The following is a 22,415-nucleotide window of genomic DNA, read 5'->3' on the forward strand; positions in this document are numbered from 1 at the left end:
AATGAAAAAAGAAGCAGGAGAGGAGTGTTGGTGGGACCTGAAGGAGATGACAAGAGACAAATATCGGTGGAGAGAGTTCATTGAGGCCCTATGCATCCCGTGGGGTGCCACAGGAAATGATTGATTGATTGATTGATAAAAAGTATAGTTTCTTTACTGTTTCCTGTTCATATCGTTAGCTAAGTATACAGACAACCACCAGACAATAATTAATAAGACTTGAAACAATCTCCTTCTGGGAAAAACAGGCATAGAGGATGATAGGTGGATGAAGTAGTTGCGAACAACTCTCTCTCTCTCTCTCTCTCTCTCTCTCTCTCTCTCTCTCTCTCTCTCTCTCTCTCTCTCTCTCTCTCTCTCTCTCTCTCTCTCGCTCTGTTTGTGTGTGTGTGTGTGTGTGTGTGTGTGTGTGTGTGTGTGTGTGTGTGTATGTGTGTGTGTGTGTGTGTGTGTGTGTGTTTCTACTCTGATGGCTCTGTAGCTATTTCTTCTACTGATAAAGCAGATAAAGTTCTCTCTCTCTCTGTTTGTGTGTGTGTGTGTGTGTGTGTGTGTGTGTGTGTGTGTTTCTACTCTGATGGCTCTGTAGCTATTTCTTCTACTGATAAAGCAGATAAAGTTCTCTCAGACCTTCTCCTCCAATTCCACCTTAGACGATTCCTGTGCTGACCCTCCATCACTTCCCCCCTCTGACTTCCTCATGGCTGACATTAAAATTTCTTCAGCTGATGTATTTTCTGCCATCATAGGCCTCAATACTAACAAGGTATATGGGCCTGATTGAGTCCCTCCTGTTGTTCTCAAGAACTGAGCTTCTGTGCTTACACCCTGCCTCGGTAAATTCTTTCGCCTTTGTCTATCAACTTGTACCTTTCCTTGTTGCTGGAAGTTTGCTCTCATTCAGCCAGTCCCAAAGAAGGGTGACCATTCCCAACCCTCTAACTATCGTCCAATTGCTTTAACATCCTGTATCTCAAAAGTTTTCGAGTCATTTCTTAATAGAAAAATTTTAAAGCATCTCTCCTATCAAAACCTTTCTGATCGTTAGTATGGGTTCCGTCAGAGACGCTCCACTGGCGATCTTCTCACCTACTTTTCAGACTCCTGGTCATCCTCCTTTCGGGACTGTGGCGAAAGCTTTCCTATTGCACTTGACATCTCAAAGGCTTTCGATCAAGGTTGGCATAAATCTTTAATTTCCAAACTGCCCTCTTACGGTTTCTATCCTTCGATTTGTGCCTTCATCTATAGCTTCCTTTCTGGTCGTTCTATAGCTGCTGTTGTAGACGGCCATCGTTCTTCTCCTAGAGCTGTCAACAGTGGTGTTCCTCAGGGCTCTGTCCTATCACCAACTCTCTTCCTTTTATTCATCGATGACCTTCTAAGCCGTACATCTAACTCTATCCACTCATACGCTGATGACTCCACCCTTCACCTTTCCATTCGGTTCCCGCAATGCCCATCTCAGCAGTTACTTCAACAATCAAGGGATGAGGCTATGGCACACCTAATGTCTGACTTGGCTCGTATCTCCGACTGGGGTAAAAATAATCTTGTTTTTAATGCATCGAAGACTCAGTTCATACACCTATCATGCCGACAAAATCTTCCACAGGTGTACCCACTAATGTTTAATAATATTCAGCTTAATCCTTCATCATCCTTGAATATGCTTGGGGTTTCATTCACTCGGGGCTTATCTTGGAAAGGTCATATTACAACTCTTGTAAAATCTGCGTCCAAGAGATTAGGTGTGCTACGCCGACTCTGTTCCTTCTTTACCCCTGCACAATTGTTGACTCTATACACGGGTTTTATCCGCTCCTGTGTGGAGTACAACTCTCATGTGTGGGGAGGTTCCCCACATACAGCTCTCCTCAATAGGGTGGAGTCAAAGGCTTTTCGTCTCATTAACACTCCTCCTCTTACTGGCTCCCTTCAACCTCTGTCTCTTCGCCTCACTGATGCATCTTTATCTCTTTTCTATCGCCACTTCAATGGTCACTGCTCCTCTGAACTGTCTGCTTGCATCCTTCAACCTCTAAGACGGGCGCGTAGCACCCGTCTAGCAGCAAACTCTCATCCTTTTTCTGTCCAACTCTCTAGTGCAAGAGTTAACCGTTACTCCCACTGCTTCATTTACGCAACAGGTCAGTTCTGTAACTGTCTCCCTCTGTCTGTATTTCCTGCTTCCTACGATCGCCAGTCTTTCAAACGCAGTGTGTGCAGGCATATCGAAATGATCGGATCTTGAATTTGTCTCTCTCTCGTATATTGTCTTTCCCTTGGAGGGAACAGTTATTGCTGGCTCGTGGCCTTTGGTTCGTTCTTCCTCACATAAAAAAATGTGTATGTGCATGTGTGTGTGTGTGTGTGTTGAAGTCAGCTTAGTGGGTGGTTGGGGTGGGTGAGGTTAGATTGGTGGGTGTGGTGGTTTGGTGGATCACCAGGGTGGGTTGGCAGGATGGTTGGTAAGGGTCGGATGGGTTGGTTGGGTGGGATGGGTATAATGTTCTATATGTAGAGGCAGAAACCACAAATGACGCTTTCTTAATAAGTAGAGCTGAATGGAAATGAGATTTTTCTTCCATGTATCAGCTGGGATAATTTCGAAGCATATAAAGATCTTGGACTAGTTGTCAGACGACTCTTGATCGATTAACACCAACAGTGTTTAATTGTTTTGCCCGCGGTTTTTAAGTTTAGTGGAGTTTTGGTTGAATTTAAAGATTGTAGTTTTTCTTGATATCCAAAGCTGTGGCAAGATGATTTCCATCAGGATATTATCTAAGTTTACCTGCCTATGTGGATGTGGAACAAATACATGTAAAATAAATAAACCTTGCCTAGCTAAGCCTACGACACTCACACTCAGATCAGCTTGCACTCTTCACCTTAATATCCCATAATTTCCTTCTTAATGGATCACAAGAGAGTCGGAAAAGTCACATGGAAGGCCCTTGAGTGTTACTGTACCAAAAAGCAGTACAATCAGATCATTAATAAGGCCAAAAAAGTACCAGTAAAAAAACACAGCACTGTCCATTTTGCAGCTACCAACAGTTTGGTTTGTCAGCATTATGATTGTGCGATTATCTCGGGGTTTTCGTGTACTTTGAAGTAAAATCCATATGTAGAGACGAAGATTAAAAAAATATTCAGCAGCTCAAATTTACAAAATATATTGAAACTAGAAAGCTCTCAGAGAGCGCATACCTCCGCCAATGCCATTGCCATTAAAAAGGGTCCGGATCTGAATCCGGATCCATCCCAAAATTTAAACTTTTCTTCCTTGACCCATGGCCCACCCTTCCACAAAATTTCATCAAACTCCGTTCACAACTATTTGAGTAATCCTGCTAACAGACCCGTGAATATAGGATTCGGATCCGGATCCACCCCAAAATTTAATCAATTGTATCTTCGTCTATGACCCACCTTTCCACAAAACTTCATTGAAATTCATGGAGAATGTTCGGAGATACTGTGTGGGATACGCCGGATCCGGATCCAGATCCGGCACAAATTTTATTCATTTCTTTGTTGGCCCATGCCTCACCCTTCCACAAAATTCCATCAAAATCCGTAATATTACTTTTTGAGTAATCCCGCTAACAGACAGGCAGACAGACAAACAGACAGACAGACAAACCTATCAATCTATCTATTGCCAGACGCCTCAATCCCATTTGGGGTGGCCACAAACAATTCGCCTCCACGTCGCCCTGTCCCCCGCCATTTCACTGCCCTGATCCCAACTCACACCCCTCTCTCTTAATATACCTCTCCACCCCATCCCTCCATCTCATCCTCGGCCTCCCCCTCCCTCTTCCCCCCTCCACCTCACTCACATACACTCTCTTCGTCAGTCTCTCACCCTGCATCCTCTCCACATGGCCAAACCACCTCAGTGTGTTCCCCATAACGCTTCCTATCACATCCACATCCACACCACAACGCTCCTTTATATCCTCATTCGTTAGCCTGTCCCTCCATGTGACTCCACAGGTTCCTCTTAAATAACTCATTTCCACTGCTCTCCTTCTTGACTTGTGTCCTTTCAACAACGTCCAAGCTTCACTTCCATACGTTAGAGTTGGTATCACAATACTGTCATGTAGTAACTTTTTCACTTGCATGCTCACTTCCCTGTTTCTTATCACTGCATTCAAAGAACCAGCAACTTTTCTTCCCTGCTGTATCCTTTCAAGCACTTCACCCTCCAAACCTCCATCCTTACTCATCACACTACCCAAGTACTTAAACGTACTCAAATTTTCCAGTTCCTCACCATCCAACCTCGCTGTACATTCACTGACTTCACCTCTCTCAAAGACCATCACTTTACTCTTCCCTACATTCACCTTTAGATTCCGTTTCTTACAGTCTCCCAAACTCATCCACCGAGCCTTGCAGCTCCCCTTCGTCTTCACTCAACTCTACAAACAGCAGTACAGGGAGTTTCCAAACACTATCCTCTCTCACCAGGGCCACTCCAACATCAACTACCCTACCTTGTACCTCTTTTATTACCCCATCCATGTACAGATTGAACAACCATGGAGACATGACACATCCCTGTTTCAACAAACCAACCCGGTGTAAAACATAACCTCCTTGGAGGAGTTAGTTATAGCGACACTTGATTCATCAACCAATCATGTATCACAGCAGTTGACGGGATGTGTTTTTAGACGAATCTGCAGTCAACCAGCACCCGGGCTGTTAGGCGTCTTCACACAAAGGCCGCCATGTCGGCAGGCCAATGAACGACCAGCTGAAAATATTGGCTGTCCAGTCTCTCCTTTTATAGGGTCTCTACTCTCCAGTACACATACAGGTGGAACTTAAACCCTAAACCCGGTTCCGTGAATTTTAAATCTTGGCAATTCTTGGTGACTTCATTAACTTTAGTAGAACACCCTAGTTGTCCTAGTGTAAATTAAATTATCAGGGCATTGCAGTGATACAGAACTACCCGGTATGTCTTAGAGTAGTAGGGTTATGTTGTTTTTTTCACATTTCTTCCCTATACTTGTAGTTTGTATACTACTGTTTATTATTTTATGCTACGTATGGTATTCCAAAGTCAGCACCGGTTAATATACAGTAGAATGAAACAATCCACAGGCAGAAATAACCTATTATCGAAAACATCATAAATATCCACATGCATCTTCTCATGAACGGGGCAACTCTTGTCATCTATTCTAACTAATGTCAAGCAGTTTTATTCAGCTTGGAGTAAGTCGTAAGAACCTGGATCTGTTAATACTGACACCATCAACCCTGCCATTATCAGGTCAACTCCATCATTTTATGCCACTTAACACCAAACGTTATTATTGATCTGACAGTTAGTTAGAAAAGCCTGAGAGCGTTAATCTTTGCTCCTTTAACCGTCTCCTGATCAGGACGGCTGTAGAATCCTATGTCGGATAATATTAGACAATTATATTCAGTTATGACTGAGTCGTTGGGGAGTGAGGATATTCACTGACGAAAATAACAGTCGTAAAACTACTGTAATGTCGTCTCTTTGGCAGGTGGAATTTGAGCTGTGGCGGCGGTGGACAGTGATAGTGATGGAGGTGTACCTGCCCACGTCCATGTTGCTCCTTGTTGGCTACAGCTCGCTTTTCATCACACTTCCCAGGATTGACGTATATATCACACATCATCCTTGTTTTAAATAGTTCAGCTCCATCTTTTATTACCTATATTTTAATAAGCATCTTTCGGCCTGTGTGTTTGTCTGCTGTGGAAATTCAGAGGAACCATCTAGAGGGCTCCGAAAGTGTCTAGAAGGGGTAACATTTTACCAAGAATTTATTTGTATGGTTTAAAGTTGCTAAAGCACCACTGCCGATAGTAAATATTAGGACTAATTGTCACTAAACAAGTCAACATGGTGGAGCTTGGGGGCCAATTACTGTAGAATTACAATTTTCTTTACTAACCATATCAGTACTACACACCGGGTGGATGAGTGTATAGATGGGGTGTGCAGGTGGGCAGGGTTGGGTGGGTGGGTGGGAAGTGGGAAAATAGGTAAGTTTCATGAAGAATAGGTGAGCAGGCATTTGGACGAATAGATGGGCAAAGTGGGTGAATGACTAGGAGGGCAAAGGGGGTGGATGGGTTGGTGATAGAGGGTGAGTTTGTAGACAAGGTTGGTGGTGGGCAGGGAAGGCAAGTGGATGCGTGGGCACGGTGGGTGGGTGAATGAGTAGATGGGCGGGGTGAGTGGGTGCATGGTAAAGGTAGCTGGGTGGGTAAATGGGCAAGGTGGGTGGTTGGGTAGTGAGAAAATAGGTTCATGGAGATTATGTTGTAAATAGGTTCTCAGTCCAGGGAAGACCGTGGAGAATATAACCCTGGAGAATTAGGCCCGAAGGAGGAACGCAGGTTCAGTGGGTAAAATTGGGCCCCAGGGGTCATCTCCCACAGAGGGATGACCCCAAAGAATAGGGTACCAGGCAGTGCTAATGCACGGTGGTTCTTTTATATAATCCTGACAACGCCGGATTCTCTGTCAGCCATTTTATTTTTCTACATGTAGCCTTAATCTGCTGACACTTCAAAACAATAACTAATAAATTTATTTACCAACACACTGTATCAAACAATGAAAAAGCACTGACTATAAATATACTCGTTACCCTTCCCTTGTGTCGAAAGCCCTGCTTTCATGAGAATTCCTGATGCCGATTGCTAATAATATTTCATGTTTTACCAAAAGAAGGATCCATATGCACATAAGCCTGTTAATATCCGAATATGGAATCGGTGATTTGACCATGTCTGACCATGAAACAAAAAATAAGTTTGTAATATCGCAAAATCCTTGATGGACGTGCGGCATGGGTCATACATAAGAATAACGTTGTGGCCAATTTCTTACCTGGTTAGAAATGCATTTGATCAGCAGAAGAAAAGTAATTTTAAACAACCACTTTCCTTAATGAACATATATTATGTGGACATAATGTTTAGCAAATCATTCTACACATCGGTGTTTCTTGTTGTGCAATTGTAACTGATAGACACTCCTGCCGTGGATGAGCGCGATCTAATATATAGAACGACACATTATCAGTTCAGTGACTATTAGGAGGTTATGCGATGTGTGTGTGTGTGTGTGTGTGTGTGTGTGTGTGTGTGTGTGTGTGTGTGTGTGTTGGACACCTTTACAATTCCCACTGACTTAGCAGACCTGAGCCATGAAGAAATGTGACAGACATCGCCAGCACGAATCACAGATCCAACCCGCGTAAAATGAAATGCTGCTAAGTTTTGTAAATTAATCGCTAATAACTGTACTCTGTAGTGTGTAGATTAAACTGTGTACATGCGTTGTCTACAGGGCTATTTGCGTTCTTTGTATGAGAATAAGACTGGGTGTCTTCACTGTGCGGTCTGCCCAAATGGAGTGTACCTCTTCTTTCAAACCGATTCCTACTTCTGAGTTATTAAGGGGTGGGAGTTTTACTCTAGTCACGGAGCTGGGACAAAGATTGTTAATTGTGTCATTAATGATGTAATTGTTGACCTCTTGTTTGTGTGTGCTTGCATGAAGGGTAGAGGTTTTGAAATGTTGTATAAGTAGTAGTAGCAGTAGTAGTAGTAATAGTGGTAGTCGTACAACTGTAGATGGGGCGTAGCCTTGGTATCGACGTTGTTGAGTAACTTAAAAGAATATGTTTTATTTGTGCGGGTGTAACAGGATGGTTATGCATGTAAAGATATGGATATTGAGGAAAGTGTTTGTTCATCACGAATCTAGATGATCCTGGAAGTTTTTCTTTTAGTGTTCTATAGGTGTTGGTTTGCACGTATAATAACACGTATTTAGTACAACCGCGCACGAAAAAGCGAGAGAATCATGTGTGGTCTGGTCTCTGTCTGTATGTCTGTTGACAAGAAAACAGAAAACTATTGGATGGAACTGCACCGAACTTGGCACAATAACTGAAGACCATTAGAGGTCAGGTGATTAATTGGGGGCCTAAAGGGGTCATGCAGTAAGCGAAAAGTCAGCTTCAATTAGCTTTCAATCAGTTTTGATTAAACTTAGTGAAAGGGGTGAGAGGCCAGAAAAGGGTGAAGTGAATCAGTTTTGAAAACAATTGGTCAAAGGTAAAGGGCAGAGGACAAAGTCGAAGTTTCGGCCGTTTGATTTAAAAATGTTTGATTGAATTTCGAGCGAACTTAATTAGGTTTCAGGCTTGACGAGGATGAATTTATTTTAGTGATAAAACAGTGGTAGCTAGGGGCGTCTGAGAGGTAGGTGGGGCAGCCCATCATCCACCCACTTAGTGTAGTGGTACTCTGTTTTTAGAGTAGCTCTACATTGAGTGGCAAGCCAAATGATTTCCTGTACACCAGGAAATCATTTACAACGCTGGGTGGTGACCTCATAATTAACCAACATGTGTTTCCTACGTGACAACAAATGGGTTGGCGGAGGGTTAGTGCCCCTCCCCGGAAAACAACTAACTTAAAATACGAACAAGAAGCCTCAGAGTAAGACTGACCAAAAGATGACGACTAAGGACGGAACAAAGGACATGGAACGGATTGCAACATGGAATGTAAGGGGTGCAAACGATGAGCTGAAAGAGAGAGAGAGAGAGATTGCCAAGGTGCTTGAGGGTGCAAAAGTGGATGTATGTGGATTAACTGAAACTAAACAAAGGGGTAAGAGTGTGAGAGAACGGGAGTATGGATGGGGTATAAGACACGAGAGTGAGTGAGAATGACAGGGCAAAGGAAGAAGTGTGTATTGCTGTCTGCTAGAAATGGAAAGAGAATATGAGAGAACATGGATCAGTTGGCTCAAGAATTGTGTGGGTAAGATTGAAAGTTGGACTACAAATGTGGGCGATTGTGTGTGTGTGTGTGTGTGTGTGTGTGTGTGTGTGTGTGTGTGTGTGTGTGTGTGTGTGTGTGTGTGTGTGTGTGTGTGTGTGTGTGTGTGTGTGTGTGTGTGTGTGTGTGTGTGTGTGTGTGTGTGTGTGTGTGTGTGTGTGTGTGTGTGTGTGTGTGTGTGTGTGTGTGTGTGTGTGTGTGTGTGTGTGTGTGTGTGTGTGTGTGTGTGTGTGTGCCAAAGCAAGATCGTGCAAGCAGAGTGAGAGAAGAGTTCTGGAAAAATGTGGAAGCATGCATGGAAAAGTTCGAAAGGAATGAGAGAATGTTTTTGATTGGAGATATGAGTGGAAAGTACTAAATATGAAGGTGGATGGAGTAGTTGGTGAGTGGGGTGTGCCTGCAGAAGTGGATGATAATGGCAGTGCTCTAGTGGACATTTGTGCCGGGAGGGGGTTGGTGATAGCCAATACCCTCTTTAGGCACAAAAAGATCTATAGGTATACATGGCGAGTGATGAGAAGGGTGGGTGGTGAACTGAATGAACGGAAGGCAATGATTGTTTGTGTTGTGGATGAAAGGATGCGAACGTGTGTAATGGATGCAAGAGAATATAGAGGATGGAGGAGTGGACTTTCTGACCACCACTTGGTGGGGATGAAAGTCAAGGTTGAAATGATGTGGAAGAATAGAAGATGGAAAGGACAGGAGGAAGCAGATCTTACAAAGAGGATGGATAGGTTACAAGAGGATGGAAAAAAGGCAGAATATAAGAGAGAAGTGGAGGAGTGATTGGTTAAATATGATTCTAAGTAGATAGGGGACGTGGAAAGTGGGTGTAAGATATTCACAAAAGAAATCTGTACGGCATGTAAGGTGGAGTGTGGGGTGAAAGAAGACGAAAGAGGGTTCGAGGAACAACATGGTGGAATGAATGGGTGAGACAGGCTGTGGCACAAAAGAAGAAAGCATGTAGTGAGTGGATGAGAAACAAAGGTGTGGAGTAAGTCGAGAAACAGAAGGGAGAGTTATATGTAGAGAGGAAGAGAGAGGTGAAAAGATTAGTAAGGGAGAGTATGAAGAGAGTGGATGCGGAATTTGGAAGGAATTTGAGAGTAAATTTAAGGGAATGTAAGAAAATATTCTGGAAAGCGGTAAAGAGAGTGTGTTAAAGAAAGCTACTCGGGGAGTGAAGGCTAAAAATGGTAGATCACTGGTGGAGAAGGGAGAAAAAGTGAGCAGATGGAGAGAACACTTTAAGGAATTGTTGAACATAGAGAATGAAAGTAATTCGAGTATAAGTGGTTGTGAAATGGCTGAGAGATGGAGGGGTGTGAGAAGAGAGGAAGAAATCAGTAGGATAGAGGTTGTGGAAGCAGTGAAGAAAGTCAAAATGGGAAATGCCCTAGGAATTGATGGAGTGTGTTGTGAAATGCCGAAACATGGGGGAGAGATAACAGTAGAATGGATGTGGAAGATGTGCGGATTGGTCTTGGAGGAAGGTAAAGTTCCAGAGGATTGGAAGTCAGGTAATATTATTCCCCTGTACAAAGGAAAAGGGGAAAAAGAAATGTATGGTAATCACTGGGGTATTTGTCTTATTAGTGTAATAGGAAAAGTATATGGTAGGATAGTTACTGACAGAGGAAAGGAAATAACAGAAGAATTGGTTGGAGAAGAACAGGGAGGTTTTAGGAAGGGAAGAGGTTGTGCAGATCAAATATTCATTCTTAGGTCTGTAGTGGAAAAGTTTCTGGAGACTGGAAAGAAGTTGTATGCGGCCTTCATGGATTTATAGAAAGCATATGACAGGGTGGATAGACAAGGATTGTGGAAAGTATTAAGATTATATAGAGTAGATGGGAAGTTATTGAATGCTGTGAAGAGTATGAGAGTGCTAAGGCTGCAGAGGGTGATGATGGTGAACTGTGTGAATTTTTCCATTTGAAGGTTAGATTGAAACAGGGATGTGTCATGTCTCAATGGTTGCTCAATCTGTATATGCATGAGGTCATAAAAAAGGTACAAGGTAGGGCAGTGTATGATGGAACGGCCCTAATGAGAGAGGGTCGTGTTTGGGAACTCCCTATACTGTTATTTGCAGATTATACTGTGTTGTTAAGTGAGGACGAAGGGGAGTTGCAAGGTTTGGTTAGTGGGTTTGGAAAAGTGTGTAAGAAACGGAATCTAAAGGTAAATGTAGGGAAGAGAAAACTAATGGTCTTCGAGAGAAATGGAGGCACAGAATGTACAGTGAGCAACAATAATCGTGTCGTGAAATTTGGTGAAAACATAAGCTAACTGGCTAAGCGTCTGGTACATTACCCCGTCTGTCATACGGACTGTTCATAATGTTTCACGGGTTACATTTAATCTTCGGACAAAACCGCGACACGATTACTGTTCCTCACTGTACAGTGAAGCTGGATGAGGAGGAAATGGAAAATGTGAGTGCATTTAAGTACTTGGGTAGTGTGATGAGTAAGGATGGAAGTTTAGAGGGTGAAGTGCTTGAAAGGGTAAAACAAGGAAGAAAGGTTGTTGGTTTTTTTAAAGCAGTGATAATAAACAGGGAAGTGAGCATGGAAATGAAAAAGTTTTGCATGACAGTATAGTGATACCAACACCAACGTATGTAAGTGCAGCTTGGACCTTGCTGGAGGGACAGAAGTCAAGAGTGAGGGCAGTGGAAATGAGTTATTTGAAAGTAGCATGTGGAGTCACATGGAGAGACAGACTGACACGTGAGGAAGTGAAGGAGCGTTGTGATGTGGATTTGGATGTGATAGGAAATGTTAAGAGAAACACACTGAGGTGGTTTGGCCATGTGGAGAGGATGCAGAGCGAGAGGCTGACGAGGAGAGTGTACGTGAGATGGAGGGGGCGGAGAGGGAGGTTGTATGGCTGTGCATGTATTTTTCCTTCCCTGTGTTTCTCTGTTTTTCGGTGTCTCTCTCTCTCTCTCTCTCTCTCTCTCTCTCTCTCTCTCTCTCTCTCTCTCTCTCTCTCTCCGGTATATTTATTTATTTATATATTTGTATACATATACTTCCCTCCCCCATGGTCATACTGCTTGCTACGCCGCTGTACCACAAAAGTACAGGGAAACCCTCTCGGTCCCCTAAAATTTCTTGGGCTGCGACATAATTATGCACGGCCACCACATTTTATAATCCCATCAGTGTCCCTGGTTAGGACATTTACACTTGCTTCTTGACAGTACTTAAAGACACTAGTGTGGGAGACCATATTTAATGTTGAGAAATCCATCATACAATAGCTGACAAGCAAGGTAGCAGCGTAAGAGCTTCGTGTTACCTTAATATGACATTTTGTTGACAGGGCAGAAAATAGGGGGACTTTATCATTAACCACCGAGTGTTGCAAAAGTGGAGAGATAAGGACCCAAACAAATCTTAGAGCTACAAAAGTGGAAGTAGTTGAAGAAAGTCTGGTCAATGTGAACACTTTATTCAACACGAATAAGGATTGTAAATTGATAAATGCAAGAGGACTTTCGTTACATGTTCCATATACAAAATCGCGCTATTGTACCTACCTTTTAGAGAAACTGTGGTGTAGCCAGGAAGAATGGCAGTGACACTGACTAGTTACCCTGAAATATTTGAAAAGCCTGGCCACCTCAGTGCCCGCACAAATTTTGAGGGGACACTCGTTTACAGCTTTCCTTGAAACCCCCCCCCCTCCCAGCATGAGGCTTGGTTATCTCATCTTTCATATATCCTAGCTAAGTCTTAGTACAGAACACAGAAAACTGTTCGTAGGAAAAAAAAAAATCGTCACTAATATTTGATTAAATAAAGGAATGATCTCATTTTTCTTTATAAGACAAGAGACATGAATAGGGTATGAAAATCTGACCTACAGATTTTTAGAAGACTTGAGTGAAGTGTAAGCAGAATACAAGCCAACAGTGTGATTTGTGCGTTCTGGGTGGGGAACTACTAACTTGTTTCCGGTTCCGGGCGACACAATTAACACCTGTCGTGTCCAAGCATGTTGTTCATCAGTTTCGATGCATGGTGACGAATCACGCTGTAAACCCATCAGAAGCAGGAAAGATACTTCAGTTCATCATATCAACATGACTATTTTTCAGCATCAGTTTTTAATGCCATATACCAACGCGACAGGTGGCCACAGATCGTGTAGACAGGACGGCGCTTGTAATGCGCTCTCTGAGTTTCGTCTTACTTCAAAAGTACTATGCTGCGTGACTCACAAGTTCATCTCTCATGTGGGACTGACATAGGTTAGTGTACTGAAAGACTTTGTTTCATCATCTGTGAATGTACTGGAAACATTAACCTCTGGAGTACGCCTTCTATGCTCGCACTTGTGATTCCAGAGAGGGGATGATTTTCACTCAGTGTGTGTGTGTGTGTGTGTGTGTGTGTGTGTGTGTGTGTGTGTGTGTGTGTGTATTTATCCTTTGATGATAGGAGTAAGAGAAAGACAGATTTTGGGATGAGCTGGATGAAGCAGTGGGAGGAATGGCCAAGAGCTATAAAGTGATCGTAATGGACAATATAAATGGATGAGCAGGCATTGGTCCTGAGGATGACATAACAGGTTGTAATGGAGTACCAGCAGAAAAAGATAACGGGAAGCGACTGAAGGATATGTGTCAGGAAAAGAGGTTGTGCATTTGTAACTAGTATTTCAGACACAAAGATACATGGTATAGTGGAACGGGGATCGTGTTGAAAGGAGCTTGATTGATTACGTGCTCATAGAGAGGTCGATGCTAGGAATGGCAACTGATACGAGGACCGTGAGAGGACGATGTGGAGGTCTGTCAGATCATAATGATTGTGGTATGCAAGATCAAGGTGGACCAGGAGAGGGAGGAGCAGGCGGGGAGAGAGACTGAAAGTCGAGAAGCTGAGGATCAAAGAAATGGCAGATGAATACAGGACTAGAGTAAGGGACGAGTTGGAATCAGTGAATTGGAATGAAATGGATCTGAACAGCCTGTGAAATGCATATAGGGATTGCTTAGTTATGAATGCTAAAGCGGTGTGTGGTGTGGCAAGAGTAACAACAAAGAAGAAAGGTACGGCATGGTGGGATGAGGAAGTTAAGAGAGAGGTGGAGGAAAAGAGAACGTGGCTAAAGTGGTTACAGGATACGGGTTCAGTTGAAATAAGAACTGAGTATACTGACAGCAAGAAGCACGCAGAGAGACTAGTGAAAAGGAAAAATGAGGTAAATGATGATCTAGGAAGAAAAATGAATGCAAACTACTCTGAAAATAGGAAGTTACTCTGGAAAGTGGTGCAGAAACGTAGAAGTGACAGCAGAAAGAAACGTGAAAGTGTGAAGGATGTAAGTGCTGGATTATAAACCAATGTCGATGAAGTAAGAACCAGATGGAAGGAATATTTTGAAAGCCTGATGAATGAGAACAGAGAGAGCAGAGCGGCTGTAAGCATGATTGGTTTGGGGGATGTACAGAGAAGGAATGTAGTGTCAGGAAATGTGACACTCGTGCAGGTGAAGAACGTCGTGAAGCGGCTGAAAAATGGAAAAGTAGCTGAGGTTGATGAGGTGTATGCAGTGATTATTAAGTGTAGCGGTGAGAGTGGAATGAAGTGCTTGTCGGAGATATGTAAGAAGGCATGAATGAGTGAAACTGTGCCAGCAGAGTGGAAAAAGCCTGTGATTATACCCCTGTACAAAAAAATAAAGATGAGCAAAGTGAGTGCAAGAATTATCGTGGCATAAGTTTACTAGGTATTGTTCAGAAGGTATGCAGAAGAATTATTAAATGGAAAATGATAGAGGTATCAGAAGTCCTAGTGAGTGATGAACAGGGAGGCATTAGGAATGGCAAAGGATGTGTGGATCAAATATTTGCTGTGAGACAGATAGTGGAGAAGGCTTAGGAGAAGGACCATAAGGTGTTTATGGCATTCATGGATATGGAAAATGCTTACAACAAAGTAGACAGAGGAGGATTGTGGAAAGTTTTGCGCATGTACTGTGAGGATGATAAGCTGCTAGGGGCTGTCGAGAGTTTTTATGGTGGTAGTGAGGCATGTGTAAGGACAAATGGGCATCTAAGTGAATGGTTCACGATTAATGTGGGCGTGCGACAAGGTTGTGTGATGTCCCCATGGTTGTTCAGTATTTATAAATGGATGGGGTGATGAAACAAGTAAAAACACGAGTAATGGAGAAAAGGATGGCGTTGGTAATGAACGGTGATGGATGGAATATCTCAAATTTGTTGTATGCTAATGATGCAGTGCTACTTGCAAATAACGGACAAGAGCTTGGTAGACAAGTGCAGACTTTTGCTGATGTCTGTGAGCCTCGTGGCTTGAGAGTAAATGTAAAAACGAGTTAAATGATGGTAATCGAGAGAGAAGGTGACTCCCAGTGTGATGTTACAGTGAATGGAGAGAGACTGGAATTGGTGAGAGTTCAAGCACCTGAGTTCAATGATAGAAAAGAGAACATGTGCAAAAGAAGTGGAAAGTAGAGTGACGCAAGAAAGGAAGGTAGCTGGTGCTATGAAGATTTAATATGAAAAAGAAGCTTGAGCGCTGCAGCTGCGCGAGGCTTACACGAAGGAGTGCCAGCGGCAGCTTAAACATATGGATGTGAGGCTATTGTGTGGCATGAAAATGCAAATAAGAGTGAGAGCAGTGGAGATGGGACTGCTGAGGAATGTTATGTGTAGTACAGTGAGTGGATAGGATACGAAAAAATCTGATTCATGAGGGATGAGGAGTGAGGAAGTCTGAGGACACCAAAATCGAAGAGAGTGTACTGAGATGGTATGGTCATGTGGAGAGAATGGATAACAACAGAGTGGTGAAAAAGGTATATTTGAGCGAATTTGCAGGAGGAAGGAGGCGAGGTAGGCCAAGTAGAAGGTGGAGGGATATGGTGGATGAGTGTGTGAGGATGAGAGGTATGGAAGTCAATGAGGCTATGGGACTGACAAGAGATACAGCTGGCTCGATGAATGTTGTGAGAACAAGTGCATGATCAGGGACTTGGCACCCCATCTTAAAGTGACAGCATTCGGACTGACTCTATCAGAAACATTTATGTGAAGCTAAAGAATGTTGTGAAAGTTTTTGGCGTATCAGATATACTGTATATATATATATATATATATATATATATATATATATATATATATATATATATATATATATATATATATATATATATATATACATTATGAAAAGTAGCTTGCCAGTTTGCATGAAACGAAAAGTATATACGGTAACGACTGTATAATTCCAGCTATGACGTATGGCTGTGAAACCTGGAAACTGACAAAATCGATGGAAAATAAATTAATTCGTTCTCAGAGAGCAATGGAAAGGTCAGTGTTGGGAATATCTTTAAGAGACACGAAAAGATCAACTTAGGTGAGAGAGCAGACTAAAGTCAAAGATATTATAGAAGTTATAAAAGAACAGAAATGGAGGTGGGCAGGCCATGTAGCGAGAATAAGGGATAACCGATGGAGCAAGATGCTGACTGACTGGACACCAAGAGCCTGTAAGCGTAGCAGAAAAAGGCCAGACAGGAGGTGGAGAGATGAGATTGAGAAATTTGCAGGGAAAACGTGGTAAACATTGGCTCAGTCAAGGAATTCGTGGAGAAGATGGGGGGAGTCCTTTGTTCAGGAGTGGACTTTTAATGGCTGGTGATGATGATGATGATGATACATACATATAAATATAGATAGATAGATAGATAGATATAGATATAGATATAGATAGATAGATAGAAAGATATATATCATTTCGTTTTTGAAGGCTCCAACATGCTTGCATGCGTCAGCTTTGGTCACCTAATTGCGGCTGTCCATGCTGGTCGATCTATGGCAGCCTCCTTTTTCAGTCCTTTAACCCTTAGGTCACACTTAATGACCTCGTCCCACGTGTTTTTCGGTCTCTCCCTCGCAACCCCCCCCCCCCAATATTAACGCTTCTCACTTTCTGCACTTAATTATCATCCCCCATTCTCTCCACATACAAAAACCACCTTATCTACCTCTCCTCATCACAACACCAATACACTCCAGTCCCATCCTACCTTTCAACTCCTACCTCTCAACTCTTCCATTCTAAACCCAACCCCCCTAGTCCTTGCATGCAGGGACATACTTCACATCCACCTAATCATTGTCATTTCTGTATGTTTGAGCCTGCGAATATCCTCTTCCTTTACTGCCCAGATCTCACTACCATACAGTATTACACTCCTAACACATGCTGCATACAAAGACCCCTTAGCACGTAGGGAGAGTCCTCTCAATGTCAAGAGAGGCAACAGCTCCATGAACTTCTTCCAACCACTTCTCACCATAGCCACAGAGCTAGCGTCAGCCCCACCTCCAGCAAATAATATGTCTCCTAAATAATAAAACTCTTCCACACACTCAAGAGACTCACCAGCAATTTCAATCCTTTCACGCCTAAAAATCTCCTCCTGCTCTCCCTGACACGCTGCACATTAGCATTATCTTGTAGTCTTCCTATAATACCACTACTGTACATCTCTTATGCACCCATTTATCACAAACATTGCACAAGATGGAATTACTTCCTACGTCCTTGTGGCAAATTGCACATGGCCACTCTCCCTCTTCTTTGACAGTACCGCCAACAACCCTAGATATCATCACTTTTGTTTTATCTGCATTTACTCTTAAGCCCTTGTGTCCCATACCATCTCTTCACTTCCTAAGTCTTTCCTCCGCATCCCTTTCATTCTCTGCAGTCAATACCAAATCATCAGCATACAACATCTCCCACGTGATTCCATTTCTAAAGTCACGTGAGAGGACTTCAAGTACCATGATGAAAAACAAGGGACTAAAACTGACCCCTGATGCACACCAACATTCACAGAAAATTCATCACTCAAATTTCCATTCACTCTTACCTGGGTGCGAGCACCCACATACATGGCTATACCCACCCTAACCAGCCACTCCTTCATTCCAAGCTTTCTCATTGCCCACTTCACCACCTCCCTAGGGACTCTGTCAAAGGCCTTCTCCAAATCAACAAAAACAAAGTACAGTTCCCTTTTCTTTCCTCTATATTTTTCCTGAAGCTGTCGAACCAAGAATATGGCATCAATGGTCCCCCTGCCTGGCTTAAACCCAAACTGCATCTCATCAATATTCTCTCTTTCTCTAATCATACCTTCTAGAACTCTCTCCATTACTTTCATCATCTCATCTAAAAGATTTATACCTCTATAATTTCCACTTTCCAGGGCATTATCCTTCCCCTTGTACACATTTATAATTACACTCTTCAGCCAATCGTCTGGGACAAAACACTTATATATAATCATATTTATAAGGTCAGGGACTAACTTCACTCCAATATCTCCTGAGGCTTTCAGGATAGCAGTCATCCCAGACACACCTGCTGCTTTCCCCAACTGCACCCTGCCTATTGCCCCGCTCACAGTGGCAGCGTCAATCAAAGGTCAAGGGCCAAAGACTGGATCTGCTGGCTTCAAACCTTCCCTGTCCCAGTCAAAGTCCTCATTCAACAACCGGCTATATGCTCTCTCCATGCATCTTTAACATTCCATCTGTTCACCACTACCCTTCCTTCATTATTCTTCACACATTGCTCATCTCCAATATCCCGATTATCCCTCTCCGCCTGATTTGCCACCTTTAATAGCACATTTTTCCTTTCCACACGATTTAGGTTAACAAACAAGTCTCTGTGACTCAGACATCGCCCTGTATACCTCTCTTCTAGTTCTAAGCTTGGCAGCCAAGTATTTCTCTTCGTTGCCACCCTTCTTCCATGCCCGGAAAAGCCGTCTTTTCTCCTTAACTGCAGCTTCTACACCATCATCCCACCACCAAATTACTTTGTCTTGGTGGGACTCTTGTCCAACCCATACTGCATCAGCCACCACCTTCTTATCTCGGTATAGAAAGCATCCCTTTTTGCTTGGTTTTCCAGCTTCCATATTTTCCTCCTAGGTACAAGTCCTCATGTTCATCACCCGTTCTTTAAGCACCATGTCACATATCAATAATTTGTGCTGCTGCACACATTCCTCCTTCCTATAACTTTAACATCCCTCACTAACCTCCTGTCAGCCCTCCTGACCAGAAAATAATCTACCTGACTGTTATTTTCCTCAGACTCGTATGTAAACAACCTACTCTCTCTTTTCCTAAAATGTGTGTTGCACAAAATCATGTTCATTGCCTCCCCAAACTCGAGTATCCTTTCCCCTTCCGCATTTCTTGTACCATATGCACAACCCCCATGTACTCCTTCATATCCTTGAGCTGCTTCACCTACATGACCATTTAAGTCCCCTCCAAATATCACTATCTTATCATCCCCCATACCATCTACTATACATATTAAGTCATCTCAAAATCTATCTATCTCTACCTCATCCAAGCCTGCCTGTGAAGCATATGCCGATAAAATTAGAAACATCATTCCACTGAACAAAATTTTCACTACTAATACCCTATCACTTACCTTAATAACATTCATAACCAATTTCTCCACAACCAACACCCCCACACCCCCATATCCGTCTGCTCCCTCCTCTCCCTGCCAAAACAACTTATAGTAGCAATCCTTCCCAACAATCTTTCTGGCTGATCCACCCCTGTACCGGACTTCCTGCAAACATGGCACATCCACCCACCTCCTACTAAATGCCTCAGCGACTTTCCCCGCTCTACCAAGGCCGTCTTGATATACAGACCCGGAGGAGAGCCTGATGACGTCACAGGCGATGGCCACAAATTCCCTCTGCCTTTGCCTCTCTCTCACGTGTACACATTTAATATTTGCTTACTTATGTATGGCCATTAATATTTATTTTTGATTATTAGTGTTAATTCTAATATTAGTTATTATTATTTATTATTATTATGATCATCATCATCATCATCATCATCATCCAGACCTCCTTTCCAACCCTAGGGCAGGGTGAGGAGTAGCAATGTCCAGACAGCCCAAAATTGCCCAATGGGCCACGCTTCCATTCACTCATAATTCAAGCCTCCGGAATCCTGGCTCCATCGGACACGCCAAAAACATTCATCACGTTCTGTGGCTTCACATAATCGTATTTGACAGAGTCAATCCAGACGCTGCCACGTTAAAAATGGGTGCCAAAAATCCCTGATCATGCACATCTCACAATATTCATCCAGCCAGGTCGATCTCCTGTCAGTTCCCTAGCCTCACCGACTTCCAAACCTCTCTTCCTCACACATTCATCCACCATATCTCTCCACCTTCTCCTTGGCCTACCTCGCCTCCTCCCTCCTTCGAATTCGCTCAGATATACCTTCTTCACCACTCTCTTGTTATCCATTCTCTCCACATGACCATACCATCTCAGTACACTCTTTTCAGTTCTGATGTCCACCGACTTCCTCACTCCGCATCTTTCACGAATCATATTATTTCGTATCCTATCCACCCTCTGTACTCCACATACATTCCTCAGCAGTCCCATCTCCACTGCTCATACTCTTGACTTTTCATTTTCATGTCACACCATAGTTTCACATCCTTATGTTAAAGTTGGTACTAACACTTCTTTGTGTAAGCCTCGTGCAGCTGCAACACTCAAGCCTCTGTTTCTTATCAAGGCCTTCATTGCATCAGCTACTTTTCTTCCTTGTGCCACTCTACTTTCAACTTCTGCACATTTTCCTCTCTTTTCTATCACTGTAACCAGGTATTTGAACTCTCTCATCAATTCCAGTCTCTCTCCATTCACTGTTACATTGCACCGGGAGTCACCTTCTCTCTCAATAACCATTACTTTACTCTTTTCTACATTTACTCTCAAGGAACGACGCTTACAGACATCACCAAAACTCTGCACTAGCCTACCAAGTTCTTGTCCGGTACTAGCAAGCAGTACTGCATCATCAGTATACAACAAAATTGAGATATTCCATCCATCACCACTCATTACCAATGTCATCCCGCTCTCCATTACTCGTGTTTTTACTTCTTTCATCACCCCATCCATATATATACATTAAACAACCATGGGGACATCACACAACCTTGTCGCACGCCCACACTGATCGTAAACCATTCACTTAGATACCCATTAATCCTGACACATGCTTCACACCATCATAAAAACTCTTGACAGCAGCTAGCAGCTTACCCTCTACACCGTACATGCGCAGAACTTTCCACAATCCTTCTGTCCACATTGTCATATGCTTTTTCCAGATCCATGAATGCCATAAACACCTTATGGTCCTTCTCACAAGCCTTCTCTACTATCTGTCTCACCGCAAATATTTTGTCCACACATCCTCTGCCACTCCTAAAGCCACCCTGTTCACCACTCACTAGGACTTCTGATATCTCTCTTACTTTCTCTATAATAATTCTTCCATATACCTTCCCTACCACACTCAGTAAACTTATGCCACGATAATTCTTGTACTCACTTCGCTCACCTTTATTTTTGTACAGGGGTACAATCACAGCCTTTTTCCACTCTGCAGGCACAGTTTCACTCATTCATGCCTTCTTACATATCTCCAACAAGCACTTCATTATGATAAACATTAAAAATTACACTGTTCCCGAACTTAAGGCCTAAAACATTGTAATGAACAGATGTGTTCAGATGCAAATTTTATAAGATATTAGGATACCTGTCTGTGTAGATTATTTATCACTGTAGAAACTGAAAATAACCTTTTACTTATACGGTAAAATAATACACAGAAATCCGGGTTGGCAACAACGTCATGGCCCACCTTTTGTTCACCAGGATTTTGAATGAAACCCACTTGAATAAACCCATTATTATGTCCACTTTACTGTTTTTAATGCATCTATTAGCATAAAATCTGCATGAAATCCCGGGGAATTTTAAAAATAAGGTATAAATAACCTACACACAGGTAAAACAACTGAATTGCTGAAGAAAGCAGATACAGTACACCAAAGGAAGAAAATATAGACACTACTGTATATGTATATACATAATCAAACAATATTGTATAGGTTAAGCTTCTGATTACCATTGCATTGCATCGCATATATAATGTGCCTTTTTTTCTTAGGCTAGGTATTGGTAAATATAATATATATATATATATATATATATATATATATATATATATATATATATATATATATATATATATATATATATATACATATATATATATATATATATATATATATATATATATATATATATATATATATATATATATAAGCATATTGTGGTGGCCTGCAGTCCTACGGACCCAGGTTCAATTCCCGGCTGGGGCAGGGAACAGTTTAAGGATTTGAATTTCATAAAAAGCAGACTTTACTGATCTACCAAGACCCACTGACATGTAAAAATACCCCCGCTAATACCAATACACCAGTCCTGTATGAGACAGCCCTAGCATGTATTCAATATGGATGGTGGGTGTTAGCGCCGAAGTGGTGACATGTGGAGGTGTATGTTATGAAGGAGGACTACTGGGCCTTGGGAGCAGGTTGTGAAGCCTA

General features: G+C 42.5%; 1 protein-coding gene across 1 annotated transcript in view; it reads left to right on the top strand.

The window, feature by feature from the left end:
* The window catches only part of LOC145390669 (uncharacterized), a 195,623-nt gene that overhangs the window by 149,313 nt on the left and 23,895 nt on the right, over nt 1–22,415 (top strand). The window contains exon 9 of the mRNA XM_080265461.1: nt 5,547–5,663. Within this exon, the coding sequence (XP_080121587.1) occupies nt 5,547–5,663 (117 nt within the window). The remainder of the gene's footprint in view (nt 1–5,546; nt 5,664–22,415) is intronic.

This window comes from Coenobita brevimanus, chromosome 15 (genome assembly GCF_032717465.1).
Source record: "Coenobita brevimanus isolate Jiangsu-jjx chromosome 15, ASM3271746v2, whole genome shotgun sequence".
NCBI classification, from domain to species: Eukaryota; Metazoa; Arthropoda; class Malacostraca; order Decapoda; family Coenobitidae; genus Coenobita; species Coenobita brevimanus.